Raw genomic sequence first — 21571 nt, 5'->3', positions numbered from 1 at the left:
ACTCATCAAGGAGAAAAGCAACCTGGAATTAAGGAGGAATTTCCTAAAAGTCAGGACAATTAACCCGTGGAACTGCCTGCCACTAGAACTTGTGGGGGCTCCAACACTGGCAAGTTTTAAGGAGAGAACAGACAGCCACGTGTGAAATAGTATAGGTTGTCCTGCTTGAGCAAGGAATTTGACCTGAAGACGTTCAAAGTCCCTTCAATTCACTTCACTCTATTCTATCCATATAACGGTGTTATTAAGTTAAGTGGTTATTCAGTGGTTCCCTTAACAATTGTGGGAAGAAAGGTCGTAAAATGGACGAAAGCTTACTTGGTGAATGGTGGAAATTTTGGGCTTAATTCGTGATGGTAAATAAAATTATTGCCTTTTGTAGTCTGGACTGGACCGCACAGCTGGAAAATCTATAGGAAGTGTCGCAAGCCTTAATTTTAAGGGCGCATTGGTGGTTCAGTGGTAGAATTCTCGCCTGCCACGCGGGAGGCCCGGGTTCGATTCCCGGCCAATGCAACGTGAATTTTTATTATTTTATTTTATTTTATTTTTTTATTTTATTTTTTATTGGGGTATTTTATTTTTTTATCCGGGGACTACTTAAGTTTGTCCCTGGAGGCTGGCAGAAAAGGGTTGGGCTACCTGGAGACGCCTTGCAATCCACCCTTTCCATTTCCACGCCCCGTTCTCTGCGGTGCAACCCCCCACCCCGCCCTTGCCTACTCTCACCCACGAAAAAGGAAGGGTAAGAGGAGGGAGGAGGTCCGGGAAAGCCTCGGCTTCGGTTCTACTGCTGCGCACGCGCCCCGTTGCTTCCGGGGTGGGTGGGCGGGCAGCCTGGTCCGCGCATGCTCTCTTCCACCGTCCTCGGGAGGCCGCTCAGCGCCGCGATGGAAGCGGGCAAAATGGCGTCGCCTAAAAGCGCCCCGAAGGATGCGCAGGTGGGGCCGGGTTGGCTGCGATGGGGGATCGGGCGGGGGGAGAAGCTCGGGCAGGCGGCCGCTTTGGCAGATGCAAGCAGCCGCGGGTTCTCTCGCTCTCTCTTTCTCCCTGCGGCGCTCTGGGCGCTGCTTTCCAGCTGGATGGTGGGCTTTGTAGTCCAAGGACTACTCTCTGCCTCTTCCCCTGCTTGCAGTGGCGGCCTCGCTTGGCCTTTCTTGCCTGCCCTGCTCGGTGGGAGTGGGAGTGGACGCCCGGTTTATCTCCTCATTTGCAATTATCCACCTCCCTCCCTCCCTCCCTCCTTCCTTCCTTCCTTCCTTCCCTTCTTTTCTTCGATCTCCCTTTCCTTCTACCTCCTTCTTTCCTCCCTTCCTCCTAATCATCCATCCATGCATCCATCTCCCTTATTTCCTTCTACAGTACCTCTTTCCTTCTTTCCTCCCTCCCTTCCTTCTCCCTTCTTCTGTCTCTCTTCCTTCTCCCTCCCTCCTTCTTTCCTCCCTCCCGCCTATCCATCCATCTCCCTTATTTCTTTCTAGGGTATCTCTTTCTTTCCTCCCTCCCTTCCTTTTCCCTTCTTTTCTTCTAACTCTTCCTTCTCCCTCCCTCCTTCCTCCCTCCCTCCTAATCATCCATCCATGCATCCATCTCCCTTATTTCCTTCTACAGTACCTCTTTCCTTCTTTCCTCTCTCCCTTCTTCCTTCTTTTCTTCTGTCTCTCTTCCTTCTACCTCCTTCCTTCCTTCTTCCTCCCTACCATCCATCCACGCATCTATATCCCTTATTTCCTTCCACAGTAATTCCTTCCTTCCCCATCCACCCTTCATCCATCTTCCGTGATTCTTTGGCTGTTTTGCTCCGTCTTTTCTGCTCCGTCTTTGCACCCTCCTTTTGTTTCCCTAAGGGCCACCCGAGGCAGGGGTTCAGGTGTGTATATAACGATTGACAGTCCAAGGACCAGCTTTCAAGGACAGCTTTTAAAACTTTGGAACCTGGATCCTAGCAGACGCTCCTTGGAAGACCTCTCCTCTCCCATCTCCTGACTGGCTGTCAAACGTTGCTTAAGCCGAACCCGTTTCTTCCAAGCATATCAGCCACAATGCACTTAGCCAAACCGGACTAATACCCAAAAAAGGAACCGAGATCTAAATGAATCGGCAGCAGGGAGAAGAAAAGGGTAGGGAAGAAAACCCAGAGAGAAGCTTTCGTAACTTATTTGTTTACTTTTCAGAGGCCGAAAAATATTAGAAAAAAGGAACTTAAATCCAAAGTCTTGCTTGTGTTGCCGTTGATGCTGTGTGGAGTTGTCTGACTTTGTCCTTCTGTTGCACAGGTGATGGCCCAGATCCTAAAAGACACGGGGATTACAGAGTATGAGCCCCGGGTTATAAATCAGATGTTGGAATTCGCATACAGTAAGTGCTCCCTTGGTTGCCTTTTTGTGTGTCCGTACACCTTCCTGTTTGCTCTCTCTCTCCCATGGAGGCGGGATACAGAATAATGAAATAACCTTTAAAAAAAAAACGTTGCAACAGGTTCTGTCTCCTCGATCAGCTCCAGCGTAGAGGCTCTGAACAATTCCAGATAAAACAGGGCTCCCAGTTTTCCTGCCACAAAATCAGAAGAGAGGCAGTAAGAGGGCCGAAATCTCAATGCTGTTAAACCCTGTCCAATTTTATTTATTTATTTGTGATGGAGAACAGGCCTCTGCAAACCGGTCCTTCTGGGGCATGATGGCGTCTTGGTCTTTTTTCAGTGCCATGGTAACTTCGAACAGTCACTAAACAAATTATTGTAAGTACAGGTAGTCCTCGCTGTCAGGATTCTGGCAGTTACTCCCCAATTAAATCCTGAGTCTTGAGCCAAACTTCCAAAACTTCAAAAGGATTTATTGGGAGTTAACATGTCCTGCACTGCCTGGGTGCAGCCGACTCTGAGACACAGAACTTATTGTCACTTTTGACCCTGCTTCCCCCACCCCAAGGGTCCTCCCCAGGGACCCTGCTTCTCTCTTCCCCCCCAGGGTATATCATAATTCATATTCTCCAATGGGACACATCCATAGCCCAGAGTCCTCAATCAGGCTCTCCAGTTAGAATTGTGCGTGGCAGAAACTTCAGTCACCTAGTTAACTATCTTTGAAAACATTTATGGAATGCACTTTCGGTTTGCAAGCTGCCGCAGTGCTCCCCCCTCCCTTTCTGTTGGCAACTCTAAAAAGATCATAGAAATATTTTATGAGTTGGCGCTCTACTTACAGCGCGTCTTTTAGTGACCGACGTTACAACGGCACTGAAAAAAATGGACTTTTGGCCTTTTTTCACACTTAACGACTTTTGTGGCATCCCCATGATCACGTGATCAAAGTTCAAATGCTTGGCCACTGGTTCATACTTACGACCGTTGCTGTGTCCCAGGGGGGTCATGTGATCCCCTTTTGCGACCATCTGACAAGCAAAGTCAATGGGGAAGCCAGATTCATTTAAAAGCCAGGTCACTAACATCAACTGTATTGATTCACTTAACAATCGAGGCACAAAGGTCATAAAATGGGGCAAAACTCAACAAATGTCTCATTTAACATCAGAAATTTGGGGCTCAATTGTGGTCATAAAGGCAAGGACTACCTGTATTCCCATTGTGTTCCTTTCTCATTGTTTGTTCTTTTGTTTTACTTCTGTTTATACTCCTTTCATTTTTCTTCTTTCTTTATTCCTCTAAACTGCCTAAGAGCAGCTGCACGGCGAGATAGGCGGCAAATAAACTTAATGAATAAATTCATGCTGTTGAGGTTTTTAGTGACTTAATTTATGGAACATCCTTTAACGTGTGCCTTTATCGGTTTGCTACTTGGTTCAAAATTGTGTCCATGGGAACGATAACCAGTTAGGGAACCTGAAGGTACAGATACAGATTAACAGTTGGAAGGGACCTTGTAGGTCATCTAGCCCAACCCTCTGCCCAAGCAGGAGACCCTACACCATTTTTAACAGTCTTTTCTTGAAAGCTTCCATGGATGAAGCTCCCACAACTTCCGAAGGCAACTTCTGTTCCGTCGGTTGATTGTTCTCACTGTCAGAAAGTTTCTCCTTATTTCCAGGTTGAATCTCTCCTTGATCAGTTTCCATCCATTATTCCTTGTCTGGCCTACAGGCGATTTAGAAAATAACTTGACCCCCTTCCTCCTCTCTGTGGCAGCCCCTCACATATCGGAAGACTGCTATCCTGTCTCACCTGGTCCTTCTCTTCACTAGACTAGCCAAGCCCAGTTCCTGCAACCATTTTTCATATGTTTTAGTCTCCAGCCCCTTCATCATCCTGGTTGCTCTTCTCTGCAGCTTCAACAATCTTTTCTATAGGGTGGTGAACAAAACTGGATGCAGTACTCTAGGTGTGGCCTTACTAAGGCTTTACAGAGTGGTATTAGTACCTCACTTGATCTTGATTGTATCCCTCTGTTAATGCAGCTTAGGATTGCATTGGCTTTTTTGGCTGCTGCTGCACACGGCTGGCTCCTATTTAGCTGGTTGTCCAAGATCCCTCTCACAGTACCTGCTATTGAGCCTAGTACACGACGGGATGAGAGGACAGGCTGCTGTGTGTCTGGTTCAGCTGGCCTGAACATTGTTGGCCTTCTCCCTTTTCACCTGCTGTTTGTTTCCTGAAAAGGGTACGTGACGACAATCCTGGAAGATGCGAAAATTTACTCCAGCCACGCCAAAAAATCAAGCGTCGACGCAGATGATGTGAGGTTGGCCATCCAGTGCCGGACAGACCAGTCCTTCACTTCCCCTCCGCCCAGAGACGTACGTTTCTCCTGATTTAAATCTTGGGGGAAGGGAATCGCTTGTTTTGACCCAGCTCCCCAAACACGACAAACCCTCTGAAGTGAACTCAAAAGACTCCTTGAATTAAGAGCTCCAGCAGCTCCGACAAAAAGTTTCTCTCTCAGTGCAGTGGCTCTTTCGTCCCGAGGACCAGCCCATAGATTTCCACTGCTCTCCTCTCCTCTGCCTTCCATACATCCGCACGTCAGGCACTGGATCCAGTTGTTCCTCCTCTGCGTCATCAGCCACCTCCAGACCTGGGGGCTGTTGACTCTCCATCGGAGGGCTGACGGATGGCCCAGGCTCCTCCGCCTGTGTCCGTCTCTCTGCCAGCTCCTTCTTCCCCCTCAGAGCTTACGGGTTGCCCTAATGCTGACCCTGACTCCCACGTCTCCTCCTCCTCCTCCTCTGATTCGGCTTCTGGAGGGGCCGGTGGCCGACAGGCCACAACGTTGTTATTTCAGGGAAGGAGGGATCTGTAAATAGAGTTCCCAAGAAGACCTCGGGAGGGCCTTCAGCCCCATGAACGCTTACAGGCAATCCTCAACTTACGATCGTAATGGAGCCCTGCCCCATACGGTCGTAAGTCAGGGTCGCCATGAAGGGAAGCGCCAACCTGATCTTGATGAGCCCGTTTTTGCAGTGGCCGTTAAGTGAATTGACCATTGTTCAGCAAAGCTATTTGCTGTGGGGGTATGTTTACCCCCAAAAAACTCGGAAGTAACCGTTGGGGTTTTTTTGGGGGGGGTGGGGGAGGCTGAGGTAAAAATGTCATAAATTCCAGTCACGTGACCCTGCTGTAAATTTGGGCTGGTTGCTGAGCGCCTAAAATGTGGTCACATGACCGTAAGGCCCCTGCAGCCCTCAGAACTTCAAAAATAGGTCATAAATAGTCCCAAAGGTACTTTTTTTTGCAACTGGCCTTTCTGGTTTTTTTCTTTGAAGACGTTTTGCTTCTTCAGCTCTGACTGGATGGTGGGGAAGGAAGGATTTGTACTCCTTGCAGGCAGCTGGTCATTTGCGTTCCTTTTGGAGAACCCTTGAGGCCACTTGGAGGTTTGTCGGGGTCCTCTGGGTCACCTGAGTAGTGCAAAATGGGTGTGGAGCCCCCTTAGAACTTCTGAAACAACTGTGTTGTGGACTCCACACCCATTTGCACCGCTGAGGTGACCCTGAAGACACAGACGAACCTCCGAGGGGTCTCAGTGGCTCTCCAAAAGGATGCAAATGACCAGCCATTTATTTATTTTTTTACCATTGGCTGATGGGGATTTTTGTCAGGTATAAATCCATCTGGTCAGAGATGAGAAACGGAACGTCTTCAAAAGAAAAAGAAACAAAGTCCAGTTTCCTCCTGAAAAAAAAAAGTGCCTTTGGGACAATCGTGGCCTGGATGACTTAAGAATCTCCACAGACATTCAGGTGATAAGTCGCTTTTGGCAGAAACCTGTCGTAAACTTGGAATGGCAATCAATCATAAGTCAAAGACTACCTGAGAATACTTCTTGGTGGTCGACTGGTGGAAGGAGGTAAGCTAGCTTGAGGTGGATCCCAGAACCTGAGCTGTAATTCAACAGGAAAGGGACTCGCTGCTTCTGTACGGGTCTTTGAGGAAAATTTTGCTAATTTTGCATAAAACGTCTCTATGTCCCACAGTTTTTGCTGGATATTGCAAGGCAGAAGAACCAAACCCCATTGCCTTTGATTAAACCTTATTCCGGGCCAAGGTTGCCTCCAGACCGATACTGCCTGACAGCTCCAAATTACAGATTGAAGTCTCTGCAGAAAAAGGTAAGGACGTTCACTAAAATCTTTCGTGTGGCTGGGAGAAATCCAGATAACAGGATGAATACGGTTTTCCCATGGCGAGGTGGAAAATATATCCTTAAGAGCTTGGCTTTTAAAATCATGATCCGTTTCCTTCTTGATAACCTCTCAGTTTAAACATTTAGACCAGCCTGCTGCCTGGCGAATTCCGGATGTTGAAGTCCACAACATCATTGTACGTTTTAGAAAGAGACACCATGGTCATTCTCCCCTCAGTATCAAGGTTGCAGCTGTAGTGATGGTCAAGAATTAAGTATCTGGGGGTGCAGATAACTAACAATCTGGCGGTCTCTTCACACGTTATCTTGAAATGAAATGTGCAAAGCAACACGTGCATTTCCTGCGTTGGATGAGGATAGCAACTTTCTCTTTTTTAAAAAAAAAAAACAAATTTTATTGATTTTTTAAAGACAAAACATAAGACATAAAGGCATAAAACCTCCTTTCTAAAAATTACTTATAAGTTTTAACAAGACAAATGAACCGTCATTTTTTAAGACATAGTTCCACATTATCACATTTCCATTTAAGCACCTATATATCTTTTCCAAATTTGTCATTATTTCTCCCTTCACTTTTATTCAATTATATTTCTTTCTGTCAAGGTTTTATTAATTCTCAGTCGCATATAAACATTTATACAGCATGGTTCCAGATTATCACATTTCCATTTAGACACCTATATATCTTTTCCAAATTTCTCATTGTTTCTCCCTTCACTTTTATTCAAGGTTTTATTAATTCTCAATCAGACGTAAACACACAAAATACAAAACATAAAACAAGACATAAAAGCATAAAACCTCCTTAATTATCATTTATACACGTCTTTTCCAAGTTTCTCATTGTTTCTCCCTTTAGTTTTATTCCTCCAAGGTTTTATTAATTCTCAATTGAACATAGCTAACCAAAACACAAAACATAAAACTTCTTTTGAAAAGTGGCTTAGCCCCGGGTTACATCTTTTTTTACAGACCTATATCAAATTCATGCTCACCTTATGTACCATTCTTATCTTATTTACCATTCTATATTTTCTATATAACTTCTCCCTTCTTTTCACTCTCTTAATTATATTTTGCTTATTTCATCTTATTTTAAAATCATTATACTTGTATCTTTTGTCCGTTCTTTTCCAATTATCTATATATCACTTCTCTTTAACAGAAGATTTCCCCTGTGGTCACTTTTAAAGTGTAACGCCTTTCTATCTTTCCCCTAAATTAACACTTAAAATAGTAGATAATTTCCATTCTGATTCTGCTTAGTACATTCTACATGTTGCATTTTAAAATAAAGGAATAATAAATTTATAATATCGTTAAGTATATAATTTCCATTCTAATTCTAATTCTACTTAGTACATTATTTTAAAATAAGAAAATGAAATAATAAATTTATAATAACATTAAAGCAATAACAAGTTAGACTGTAGCTAAACATTAATCATTTTACACATTCTCTTTTGATATTTTATTGAGTATTGAGATCTATCATTATTAAACATTTTAATATTTTATTAAATCTTATAATATTCCAATGGACTATTTCAAATGCAAATACTATAATACTATCTTATGTACTCTTGCAGAATCTTTCCTTAATACTCTATCCTTTATCTCTGAAAAAAATATGCTTTTTTACATCTTGTTTCAGGCCTTTATGGCTTTTTTTCCTTTTTTCCCTCCCTTTCTTCTCCATTCTGGTATTTTTGCCCCACCCCTCCACCTTTTTAACTTCCCCTCTCTGTTGTATTTCTCTTTTCTGTTGCTTTCTAACATTGTACCTTTTTTTCACCTTATTTTTCTTTTTCTTGGTTGTTTTATTAACTCTTAAATTCTCATTTTTCCTTCCTCTCTTCCTATTTTCTTTCTTAAGTAAACTTTTTTGTCCATTAAAAATGGCTGCTGCTTCTTCTTCTTCTTCTTCTTCTTCTTCTTCTTCTTCTTCTTCTTCTTCTTCTTCTTCTTCTTCTTCTTCTTCTTCTTCTTCTTCTTCTTCTTCTTCTTCTTCTTCTCCTTCTCCTTCTCCTTCTCCTTCTCCTTCTCCTTCTCCTTCTCCTTCTCCTTCTCCTTCTCCTTCTTTTCCTCCTCCTCCTCCTTCTTCCTCATGTATTTGCTGATATGTAGAAACCGCCATTTCTAAAAAGTGGAAGACAGCTCCCAAAGAATCCTTGCCTTCTTGTTCTCTTTCCTTTAATTTTTCATATTCCATTCTTAATTCATCCACAGATAGTGCCATTGTAAATTTTTTAAAGACAACCCAAATGTTTTTAGTCTTAAAGTAATTTCCAAGTGTCAAAGTTATCAAACAGTCCAAACAAACACAAAGTATTTCCTCTTCTTCTCTTTGCAGTTTTTCCTCCTGGGGCAAAATCCCCAAATATATTCTAAAGCCATATTACAGTTAGTTGCTGGTTTTGTAATCTTCAAGGCGTCTCCTCCAACAAATTTTTAAAGGTTTTTTTAGTCCTCTCCTTCCACTTATAACAAAGAGCTTCTTTTTACCTTAAAGAAGCAGGTTTTTCAGTGCTCATTTGCTTTCTCTGTAGGGAAGGGGAGTAAACTTTCCTTCAGCACTTTCGCCGCTTTAACAACTTCTTTCGGAAACAAATGTATCAATCCGAAAGTCAGCTTTCCAGGGTATTTAAAAGTATCTCAGTGTCCTGGTTCAGCCAAGAAAACTTTCTCCTTCTGATTCTTCCTCCTGCACAGATCTTATCCGGTTGAAGATTCCTTTGTGGCTGCCATTTCTGACAGCGGCTCCACTGCCTCAGGAAAAAGGAGTCTAGCCGGCTGGGGAAAGGGGGTGCGATATCCCCAGACCCCTGCCCGGATCTCCTCTGTCTTCCACTACCTCTTTGGGGTAGCGACAACCCCCCATATCCAATTGGATCGGGGGTACCTCAGCGGCAAGCGCAGCAGGGACCCGCAGCATCGCGGATTTCTGCCGCCGCCGAAGCCTGCAACCGGAAGTTCCCCCAACTTTTTCTCTTTTTGTCCTGCCTACTTTTTACCAAGGCATGATTGAGAGCATTTTAACAAAGGTCAATTTATCCATTTCAGCACAATCTAGAATTTTACAAATTATTAATTTCTCCGAAGGTATATTATTTTCTTTCCAACCTTGTGTGTATACTATCCTTGATGTTGTCAAAAGACCTGTATGTAGTAGCATATATCTAATTTTCTTCCTATACTTTCCGCTTAATTATTCCCAACAGAAACAACTCCGGTTTAAATTCTGTCCGTTCTTCAACTGTTTCTTGTAATTTCATCCAGTATTTTTGGGCATCTGGGGATGATCACCACATATGATAGAAGATGCCATGATTTCGTTTGCATTTCCAGCATGTAGGATTCAACCGATCTTGGTTCTGCTTTTCTTTTTAACCAGATCTCGTCCTCTGCTGGGAGAATCACTGTGCCCCGGCTGAGCGTTGGCGCCGTCACCAGCCGGCCCAGTACACCAACCCTAGGTAATCTGTCCCACCATTATTTTGGGGGGAGGGGAGAGAGAGAGATGGGGAGCTAACTTCTGATAATTTCTGTTTTCAAGGTGTTTCTTTCTTCATTCACTTCCCTTCCTCAAAGTCTCTCTATATGTGGCTATTCCATGGTGCCCCAGCAGCTAGCAGCACCTTGCCAAGCCTGGCTGCTCCCAAAGGTGCTAGCAGGGTTGGATCTTTTAGTACGGGGAGGGGAAACCACCAGGAGACCACCAGTTTTACAGAACAAATATAAAAAGGCTCTCAGAAGAACTGTTCTGACCAAGGCTTCCTGAGACTGCATAAAACATGCATAAAATCCAAAAACCCTTTTATTTTAGTTCAATGGCTGTGAATTATCGTCATTCACATCCTGGAATGAGTGAAAACTGGTTATAATTATTCCCAGGGACATCTTCCAAAGTTCTTCGGGAGACATTTAATAAGAACGCACCTTTATCTGACTTGCTGCCAACAACTAAAGTCCCAATTAGCCTTCCCAAAACCAAACAGAACAAATTCACCACGGAGCTTTCAGAGTCCAAAACAATCAGAGCGAACAACGTTGCTTCCTGCAAAGGTTCCTGTCCCTTTGCACTTCCTTTATACCTTATGGGAGGAGCAATCACCTCCAAGCCTTACTCCCGAGTCTCCCCTTTTGTCTCAGCTGCTCTTGCCTTCTAGCAGCTCTGCACATCCGTGCATTGGGAATAGGCTCCCCTTGTTCCTCTGCCTCGCTGCTGCCAGACTCTGCAGGTTCCAGAATCAGCACATAACTCCCAGATGATCCTGGCCCCATCTCTGTATTGGACGCAGGACCCTCATCCGAGTCTTCCCCAGACCCCCGGACTGGTCCCTGTTCCTCCCCACTGTCTGATTCTGCTACCGTCTGCACGGGCTGCCAGCGAACCACGACAAGAATGTCTGTGGAGATTCTCGGTCATCCAAGTCATGGTTGTCTCAAAAGTGTGTCAGAGTTTGCCACAGTCCCACCAGCACACAAGTAAATAATTTAGCAGGATTCATTTATAGAAGAAACTTATTTATATTAAATTATATATAGTATGGTGCATGTATACAATACCTGCACAGCAAAAATCAGAACCAGAACTCAGAATCCAGAAGTCATAATCACAGAAACTATAATCACACAAGCTAACCAATTCTTATATGTACAGAGCTAATCCACGCCCAGGCCGTGAACCATCTGGCATGGTTCACAACAGACGCTGTTTCTTAGTCACCAAATAGTTCCCATTGGCTGACTTCTTGTTATGGCAGAGGCACAATTTATATAAATCAAGAACATATAATTCCTATTAAATAAATTTCATAATTAATATATCATGCTTATTAATTAAATACAATCTAAATTTAGTAAGTACTCAATATATATTAAACAACATTTAATAAATAACATACTACATTTAATCTAAATTTTATAAATAGTATATCATGCTTATTAAATAAAATTTAAATGTAATAAATAACATGTATTCAGTACGTTTAATAAATACACATTTAAAAAGAAACCTAAATTTCATAGTTTATCATGCTTATTAAATAAATACAATCTAAATTTAATAAATAAAAACAGTGTGTATTCAATACATTTAATAAGTAGCATGCTGCATTTAATAAGAAACCTAAATTTAATAAATGAATGCAATCTAAATTTAATAAATATGAATATATATTCAATACATTTAATAAATAACTACATTTAATAAATCCAAATTTAATAAACAGTCTATCATGTTTATTAAATCTAAATTTAATAACAATATATATTTAATACATTTAATCCATACTATACAAATATATTAAATGTAATAAATGATATATGGTACTAGATCAACAAAGAATGTATATAATAAATACCATCTAAATTTAAATATATATACTATATAAAACAAGCACATAAGCTAGCAAGCTGGATGAGTTGCGGGGGGTGTCTGGGGAGGCCGGAACTTTTCTCAGCCTTATGGAACCTGGAGTCCTGCATTTGCCAGCTGTGGGTGGGTGAGAGGGGCCGTCTTCTTTCTAGGGCTCCGGACGAGATCTCCCCTTCTTGGCTGCCCTTCCAGTCAGACTTGCCTGGCCTCGAACTCTCAACCTCTTGTTTCCATTTGCAGGGCCCCCTTCGGCACAGGCGGTGTCGGTTTCTACCAAAGTCGGGACTCCCGTCTCGCTGACGGGACAGAGGTTCACCGTCCAGATCCCAACCTCTCAAACATCTGTAAAATCAGGTGAGAAGGTTTGAGCGTGATTTTTTTAGTGTGTGTATGTGTGTATGAGAGAGAGAGAGAAAGAGAGAAAAGAAGGGAGAAGGAGCCAGGGTGAACCCCCTCTCCAGAGAGATTGAAAAGGCCGTACCATTTCTGTCTTCCTTTGGTGCTGCTGGAGAGAAAAATGTAGAAAATGGCTGGCCTTAAGAGTATTTCCATTTCTTACGGAGTTCTTTTAATACCATGTTTCCCCCCAAAATAAGGCCCTGTCTAATTTATTTATTTTTTTGCCACCAAAAAAGGCACCAGGTCTTATTTTCGGGGGATGTCCTCCACTGACTAACTTCACTTTCATGCATTACCTCCAGCCTCCTTTTCTCTGTCAGAGGCCTTCAGGAGCTACTTCTGTGGCCAGCAAGGCTTTCCCGAAGGCCTCTGCAGCTGATAACAGTTCTGGATCGATCCAGAGCTTTGTCATCAGCTCCAGAGCCCTTCCGGAAAGCCTTGCTGGCTGCAGAAGAAATGGTCTGGCAAGGCAGGTGTCGGGGGGTGGGGTAGGTATGAGGCCTGGCTACAACTGTCCAAAGGTAAGTAGGAGGGCAGCTCCATCCCCACCCTAGCTTAATTTTTACCTGTCCACTCTGGAGTGGGCGGGATCTTAATTAGGGCTTATTTTGGGGAGGTAGGGCTTGGGAGACAATGTAAAAATCAAGCTAGGACTTATTTTCAGGGTAGCTTGCATTTTGGGGGAAACGGTAGCAATTTTAATTGAATGGACTTGGAGCCCATTTAAGAGGGCTGGACATTTTTGGCCTTATTTTATCCAGGAAAGAAAGTGGATGGAAATGTTTTGGGAAGAGTACCACATCTTAGGAGGTTAAGGCACAGGAACCTGGTAATCAAGGAACTAAGGAAAAAGAGAGGGGTTCAAATCAGCTCTTGCTCACACTGAACCCCAAAATATAGCTGTGTTTTAAATCCAGGTACTTAGGCTGTGAGGGCCGATCAGGGTTTTTGGTGCCCTGGTTTTTTCAACTTTGGCAGCTTGAAGAGGAGTGGACTTCAACTCCCAGAATTCGCCAGCCAGCTATTTTTGTCAGTTTGCGGAAGATATATTATGTTGACCACATTCCCACTGTCTATTATAGAAAGTTAATAAAGTTAACCCAGGAATCTCCAAACTTAGCAACTTGAAGACTTGTGGACTTCCATTCCCAGAATTCCTGAGACAGCTATGCTGACTGGGGAATTGTGGGAGCTGAAATCCATAAGTCTTAAAGTGGCCAAGTTTGGAGATGCCTGAGTTAATCTCTTTCCAAGCTGCCAAAGTTTAGAAACATGGATTTGGTATGTTGTACAATTCCTGAAGAAAATGGTTTAGCTCCGCCTGCCATGATCCATGATCCATGTGTCATTTGTTATTTAAGAGCGTCCTCAACATACAACTGCAATATCACCTGCCCATTACTGTTGGATGTCATCACGGATGTAAAACGAACTGGTTGTATACAACCAACCCAATATTACGACCTTTTTGGACGGCACTCCTTAAGTGAACATGATGGTTGTGAAGTGGCTGTTGCGGTCCTTAAGTGAACTAGTGGTTTGATACGGACATGGCTTTGCTGAAAATGGGAAGTCAGGGTCGTCATAGAATGAGGTCCTGCGATCCTTGGACCGTGCAAACAGCCGCGAATGGCATCCATCTTGCTGAGGGTGGCCAAAATTCGATCGAATGATCACGGGATTGAATCCGGGCCACGAGCCCCCCTTTTACTGGCTGATTGTCGCTTTGAACCGTCGCTAAGCAAACGGCTGTACGTCAAGGATCTACCTAGATCTTGCGTGAGTGGTTGATGCTTGCTCTCTCTCTTCTTCCCCCCAGCTACCCCTACCACTCCCACCGTCCAGAACGTCCTGATCAACCCCTCACTGATCGGCTCCAAGAACATCCTTATCGCCACCAACATGGTCTCCTCGCAAAGCGTCGCAGGCGAACCCAACATCTTGAAGCGGAAACACGAGGAAGAGGAGGACTATGACGCCTTATGAGTTCCACGGAGCTCAGCCCCACTCCCCTTCTCCCCATTGCTCCTTCCATCTTGTGCCTGGTCTGGCACCAGAGGCATTTTCAGGCTGAACACCCCAAACTTAAAATGGGTTGGCTCCTTTCTCACCTGGCCTCTGTGCCCCCTCCTTTCTCATTTCCCCCCTCCCCCCAATTAACTCATTCTTTGGGGTCCCTGAGCTGTTTGCAGGCAGCAGAGTTATGGGGAGGGGGTGTGAGTTGTGGGGGTCTCTTGAAGGAGGAACTTGAGCCATCCAGCCCCTCCCCCCCCTTGTTAAAAGACACTGTTGTGCAGTGATTACAAGTAGGCAGAAAAATATACATGTATTTGTCTCAATTTAGCTTGGAAGGGAAGGAAATTTGAGTCGGGGGCTGTTGGGTTCACGCAATTGTGTTTCTTTGTCTTTTGAGGTCCCCCTCAAGTTGTGTGGAAAACCCACTTATCTCCAGTGTTGTTTGTTGGTTTAAGTCGGGGATCGGCAACCTTAAACACTCTAAGAGCAACAAAGCCGCTGCCCCCCCCACCGTTCAATTCTGGAGCCGACCGGAAGTCCACTTCCACCACCATAGAGTCTCCTAGCCCGGCATCCTTTTTCCTCTACCTGTCCTGACAGAAAGCCCTATCAAATACCGGCAACAGGGAGCCGCAGCAGAGGAGATGAAAGAGCCACATGCGGCTCCGGAGCCACAGGTTGCCAACCCCTGGTTTAAGATCTCTGGATAAAACTGGGATGAGAAAGGAAAGGAACTCATATTTTTCTCCTGGTTTTTCGCTTGGTTTTTCCGAAGGGAACAATCACAACCTGGGTGTGTGGCATGACACAATTTGCAAAGTTTTGTTCTGCTTGCACTGGAGGGGTGGGGGGGAAACAGACACAGCGTTTTTGGTGCAGAATTGTCAACTCACGTCACCATTCTTTCTGGTTTTAAAGGTCCGACCGGAGAATGCATCCCTCTGCTCCCCATTATTTTTTAGGCCACTGCCATAAAAAGTACAATTTCTATTTCTTTTGAGAGCTGCATTATAAACAAATTAAAATTAATAAATTAATAGTAAAAGAATTTCCACACCCCTGATGAATAATGAAAGATGAAATGTTTGGTGAAGTAAGAGGGCAGAGGCTGGTTCCTTGTGGGTTTAAGGCTGGATTAAGGATTTGCTCCCAATTAAATAGGAGTCTTGAGTCACCCTTGACCCTGGTTTCCCCTCACCCCCTAGTTGTATCATAAATCGTATGCTCCAATAAGATACTTCCATAGCCCAGAGTTATCAATCTTCAGTGACCTAGTTACTATCTTTGAAGACATTAATGGAATGCACTTTCGGTTTTGCAAGCTGCTGCACTGCTCCCCCCCTCCCTTTCTGTAGGCAATTCTAAAAACGCCATAGAAATATTTTATTAATTGACACCATGTTGCTTGCTTAACAACTGCAGCGACTCGCTTAACAACCATGGCCAGGAAAGGTGGTAAAATGGGGCAAAATTCACTTGACAAATGACTCACCTAGCGACATTTTAGGCTCAATGGTGGTCATATTTCAAGGACTGCCTGTATTTAACCCATCAATCCTGCGTGACCACTTTGGCCTCAACTACAGGTAGCCCTCAACGGAGCATGGTCACCTGAATGGTAAATCTGGCTGTCATAAACTGAGTGATTGACCCGATTTGATAAAGTCTTTTTGCTGCAAGTTGCTAAGCAAATGCTGCGGTCATTAAGCAAACCGATGGGTCAGTTTGGCAGAAAAAAAAAAAATCAGAAGTTAGACTCCGGTTTTCAGCGAAACCCTCATAAAAGGCAGCCCAGCGCATCCTGTCAATCCCAGGGACACCGCAAAGTCCCTGGTAGATCCAGGAGAAGCCCTTTTCGCCAGCAGCGGAGAGGCAGCCTCCCAAGCCGCTGAAGTTGGGACAGCTCCGGAAAGGAAGATACCGGGAAGAAAGTGTCCATTTGGTGAGATCAATTTTTACTTATTATTTTTTTGGAGGAACATTAGAGAAGAAAAAGAAATAAAAGGAACAAAAATTAAAAAGGAAGAGTATAAATTGCAAGCCTTTGCAGATGACCTGGTATTTATACTAGAGGATCCATTGTAAACAGCACCTAAATGAATAGAAAGAATGGAAGAATATGGAAAAGTAGCAGGTTTAAAAATAAATAAAGCTAAAACAAAGATATTAACAAAGAACATATTAGCAAGACGAAAGAAAGAGCAAGTCTTGGAAATCCAGATCATAAACAAGGTTAAGTATTTAGGGGTATACAGAACAGCAAGATGCAGCACACTGAAGGAGGATAACCATCTTAAACTACAGATTGTGACATTTGATAAAACGGGAAAACTTGCAATTATCATTGATTGGGATAATATCTACAATTAAGATGAATGTACTGCCTAGAATTTTATATTTATTCCAGAAAATTCCAATTAGATTAGGGAAAGTTTTTTTTTTGAAGATCTAAACAAACTAATGTTAAAATACATTTGGCAGGGAAAGAAAGCAAGAATAAAACTCAAACTGTTACAAGATGCAAGAATAAGAGGGTTCGCCTTGCCCAATTGGGAATTATATTATCAGGCGACAAACTTGATGTAAGTAAAGGAATGGATAACAGTAAGGAACAGCAGATTATTAACCCTAGAAGGACATGACTTGCTGTTGGGATGGCATGCTTTTCTTTGGTATAAGGGAACTAAAACACGGGTATTTTAGAAGACATTATATTTGAGAGGCATTGTTTTTAAACTGGAGGAAGATAAAAAAGCAATATTATTTAAAAATTTCATTATGGGTATCTATTATTGAAGCTTTTTTTATCCAGTAACATATAAAAAGGAACAAACAGATATACTGAATGAAAAGGGTGAACTTAAATCTAAGCAAGCTTTGGAAGAACAAGGTATAAAAATGAATTGGTTTTCATATGCACAAATACAATCCAGATTTGATAAAGATTTTAAAACAAGTTTTTTTTATGATAAGTTGACTGATTTAGATAACATTTTGATGGGTACTGATGAAAAGGTAATTAAAAACTATGGACATTTATTAGAATTTAAATTAGAGGAAACGATGATTGCTTGGGGGAAAAATTTGGGGTATGGGATTGACTTAGAGAAATGGCAAAAATTGTGGTCTCAAAATTATAAAATGACAATGTTAACCGCTTATAAAGAAAATTTGTATAAGATGTTTTACAGGTGGCATCTACCCCTGACGAGAATTGCCAGAATGTTTAAGAACAAATTGGATAAACGTTGGAAATGTCATCAGATACCTGTTTCATATTACAATATGTGGTGGACATATTCGGAAGCGAAAGATATTGGACTAAAATCCACACATGGTTGGAAAAAATGATAAAACAACATATAGACTTTAAACCACAGATATTTTTATTGGGAATTATACCAGAAATATACAACAAAGAACTGAAATATTTGATTGTAAATGTGGTAACAGCGGCTAGAATTGTATTTGGTAAAAATTGGAAAAATGATAAAATACCTATGCAGGAGGAAGTTATTAAGAAAATTATGACTGTGCTGAAATGAGTAAATTGACATTTGAAATTAAAGAACAAGACAAACAATTTTATATGATATGGGATTTATTTTACCAATGGTGAGATAAAAACACATGGCAATGAAATAGACTAAGTTTTGTAATAGAAGATTAATAGATTAATATAGAATATAATGTAAAATATATAACCATTGGATGAATGTGTAACATAAATTTATAATAAAATTTAGAATATCTCGTATAAAATGACAATAGTTTACCAAACCCAAATCTCACAACCATTCTTCATATATTTTAGTCTCCAGGCCTTGAAATCACCTTAGTTGCTCTTCTCTGCACCTTTTCCCCCCCAAAGTCTCAACGTCTTTTTTGTAGTGTGGTGACCAAAATTGGTTGCAGGATTCCAGGTGTGGAATAAAAGAAAAGGGAATCTGATTTTCCCCATGGACTTTGCTGGTCCAAAGGTCGCGAAAGGGGATCCCGTGACTGCTGCGACCATCATAAATATGAGTCACTTGCCAGGTGTCTTGAATTTGGATCACGTGACCATGGGGAATGGCGCAACGATTATTGAAATCGGTCATCAAGTTGCTTTTTTTCAGTGCCATTGTAAACTTCGAATGATCACAAAACAAACGGTTGGAATTTGAGGACTATCTGAATATCAAATGATTGGAATGGCTACCCAGATGATGAGGGGAGTGGAGGCTCAAACACACGATGGACGGTTGCAGGAACTGGGCCTGACTAGTCTAGGGAAGAGAAGGACCAGGGGAGACAGGAGAACAGCCTTCCAATATTTGGGGGGCTGCCACAGGGAGGAGGGAGTCAAGCTATTTTCCAAGGCCAGACAAGGAATAATGGATGGAAACCGATCCGGGAGAGATTCAACCTGGAAATAAGCAGGAATTTTCTTACAGGGAGAACAATCAACCGATGGAACAGAAGTTGCTTTCAGAAGTTGTGGGGGCTTCATCACTGGAGGCTTTCAAGAAGAGACTGGACTGCCATCTGTCAGAAATGGTGGAGGGTCCCCCGCTTGGGCAGGGGTTGGACTAAATGACCTACAAGGTCCCTTCCAACTCTGTTCGTCTTGTAATATTTCAAAACCAGTCGCTCATGAGTGGCCCTTTTGCAGTGATACTGCTTTCAAAGATTACCTTATGTCCGGCCAGAACTTGAAAATAACATTTAAAGTAGCACAGTATTTAAACAAAATGATTCGGTTGAGATCGGCATATGTGGGATTGATTGGGGTAGATTGCAAGGGCGACTCCGAAATATGTTACTGTATTTTATCTATATCTTAAATTATTGTACAGTATTACAATTTTATTTTGGATTGTATTTTATTACATCTTAAACTGTATTTTATCAAGTTCCATTTTAAGTAGTATTTTATCAAATTTCATTTTGAATTGCTTTTATTAAATTTTAGTAACAAAATTCTTGCTGAACTTTGCACTTTGATATGGCCCAAGGGCTAATCAATACTTATGCGTTTATGTTTTCAGAGAATTGCTTCCCCCTTCTGCTCAAAACCATTTTATTTTCTTCCTTCTGTGCACCATGGAATGCCTGAGGAGCGTTATGAAACATCCCCAGGAAAAGTTTTCATCGCTAGATTTTCATTCTGGAACATTGGAAAAAAAGTGCTGTTTTTTAAAAGGAGGCAAGTTGGCAATGTGGGGTCCTTGGTGGTCTCTAAGCTGCATGGTTTTCTTGCAGGCGTTTCGTTACCCAACTAGGTAACATCAGTGCACTGATCAGGCGTTGATGATGTTACCTAGTTGGGTAATGAAATGCCTGCAAGAAAGCCACCAATCTCAGAGAGCATCCGGGGACCTGCAGTCCAACTCCAAAGTTTACAAATGTTCTATTATCCAATTATTCCTTGACTGACAAGTTTATTTAGTGACCGAAGTGACATGTCACAAAAAAAAAAAAAAAGTGACATGAAGACCGTTGAAGCGTCCACAGGGTCACTTGATCAAAAGTTGGGTGTTTGACAACGGATTTGTTGTGGTTCACCAGCAGCCGGTGCATATGGCAGCCGAATCAGACAGCGAGGGAAAAAGGAGACCAGTCAGGGATTCTGGTGAGGACTCAGGTGAGGGTCCTGCGTCCGATGCAGAGATGGGGCCAGGGCCATCTGGGAGTGGGGTGCTGACTCCGGAGCCTGGCAGCAGCGAGGCAGAGGAACAAGGGGAGCCTGTTCCCAGTGTGTGTATGCACAGAGCTGCTAGAAGGCGAGAGCTGAAACAAAAGGGGCGACTCGGGAATAAGGCTGGGAGGTGATGGCTCCTCCCACAAGGGATAAAAGTCAGACCTCAACGATGACGCCTCTGCAGGAAGCAAAGTAGTTCGGTAGATTCTGAGTCTTCCTTGAAGCTCTGGTTGTTTTTTTCTAGTACTTCGGTTGGTTTCTGTTATAATTGGAAACTTCTTTTTGGGCAGCATTCCACAGCAATGAAAGGCATTTGCTTATCTTGGGGAACTGCTTACAATTAGTTCTGGCTGGGAATGCAAGCAATTCCCAGCATTGCAATAAAATAGGTTTTGCTTTTTTAAAAAAAGTTTGTGATTAATTACGTCTGACGACGCCTGGGTCAGAACAGGATTCATATTTAGGACGGTTGCAGTGGTGTCCCTTTTTTGCAACCTTCTGACAAGCACAATCAACAGGGAAGTCAGATTTACTTAAAAAATTACGTTACTAATTGCAATGCTTAGCAACTGTGCCAAGAAAGGGCATAAAATGGGGGGAATTCCCTTGTCTTGCTTTAGCGACAGAAATTTTTAAAGCTCAATTGTGGCCGTAAGTTAAGGAGCACCTGTCCTTAGCAATGGCCAGTGTAGCATGTTTGAGAGGTAGAAAAGAGGTGTGGGGTTACTCAGGAGCACATGCTTCTTGGTAGAATAGTACAGTATATACATCTTCATTTAACTACCCCAACACCCCCTGCAAGGGTGAAGTCTGGGCAATTGAATGGAGCGGAGTATTTCAATGGCCGGATGCCTTTCCTGTCACTGATGCGGAGTTATATTCAGCAGATAAAATTCCCATCGTGCCCAGAGAGAGAGAGAAATATCTATCTCAACCTAGGATCAAACTCACAGCCTCCCAACTGTGAGGCAAGATCTCTACCTCTAGGCCGCCGCACCCTTCATACATCAGTCACAGTGCAATAGGAATATTTTTATTAAAGATGAAAACTTATCCAAACCGGGGGGGACTGGGGGACGCGATAACAAAAACCAAACCCAAGGAAGAGAAGTCAACATGGCAACGCATCTTTGAAGTGGGGAGCTTAGGATTTTTTTGTTCTTTCTAAGGCTGAATTGCAAGATTCAACTCCAGAAACGTCAGTTGCTCCGTGGATTTGCAGGGATGGAGTGTTTTCTGGCTGTCCTCCTTTGGATGGATCAAAGGCCAAACTCAGGAAGGGAAGCCAGCTGTTCTCCAGGTGAATCCTCCGTTGAGGTAAGGATCTACACCCCTCCCTCCCATTAACGCCTTAATGAAAAAGGACAGAAGCACGGTGTAATTAACTTCTCTAAAAACCAATTATCAGCTTTCCTGAGTTGGAAGAACAAGTAGAACAGGGGAGGCGAAGGAGGATTCTTGCTTTGAAGAACAGAACCGGAATCGCCCTTTTAA

General features: G+C 42.8%; 1 protein-coding gene and 1 non-coding gene across 2 annotated transcripts; both read left to right on the top strand.

Annotated features, from left to right (window-relative positions):
- Window positions 1-445: 445 nt before the first annotated feature.
- Window positions 446-516, top strand: TRNAG-GCC (transfer RNA glycine (anticodon GCC)). The gene has a single exon. It is a non-coding gene; the product is annotated as a tRNA-Gly (tRNA).
- A 352-nt stretch (window positions 517-868) lies between these two features.
- Window positions 869-21237, top strand: LOC113450656 (transcription initiation factor TFIID subunit 9-like). The gene is made up of 7 exons (XM_026721939.2): window positions 869-941; window positions 2277-2358; window positions 4613-4749; window positions 6427-6561; window positions 9994-10075; window positions 12220-12333; window positions 14198-21237. The coding sequence occupies exons 1-7, from the start codon at window positions 891-893 to the stop codon at window positions 14362-14364; spliced, it is 768 nt and encodes a 255-aa protein (XP_026577724.1). The 5' UTR covers window positions 869-890; the 3' UTR covers window positions 14365-21237.
- Window positions 21238-21571: the final 334 nt, after the last annotated feature.

Source organism: Pseudonaja textilis, chromosome Z (genome assembly GCF_049901715.1).
Source record: "Pseudonaja textilis isolate UNSWEBS1 chromosome Z, rPseTex1.2, whole genome shotgun sequence".
In the NCBI taxonomy this organism is placed as follows: Eukaryota; Metazoa; Chordata; class Lepidosauria; order Squamata; family Elapidae; genus Pseudonaja; species Pseudonaja textilis.
The sequence above is the reverse complement of the archived record's forward strand: the minus strand, read 5'-3'. Positions and strand labels throughout refer to the sequence as shown.

Excerpts from the sequence above, each read along its gene's own strand:
- LOC113450656 (XM_026721939.2), top strand. The coding sequence starts at position 891 with ATGGAAGCGGGCAAAATGGCGTCGCCTAAAAGCGCCCCGAAGGATGCG. Across the intron at positions 2,359-4,612 it reads GATGTTGGAATTCGCATACA|GGTACGTGACGACAATCCTG; the intron begins GTAAGTGCTCCC and ends TTTCCTGAAAAG. Across the intron at positions 6,562-9,993 it reads TGAAGTCTCTGCAGAAAAAG|ATCTCGTCCTCTGCTGGGAG; the intron begins GTAAGGACGTTC and ends CTTTTTAACCAG.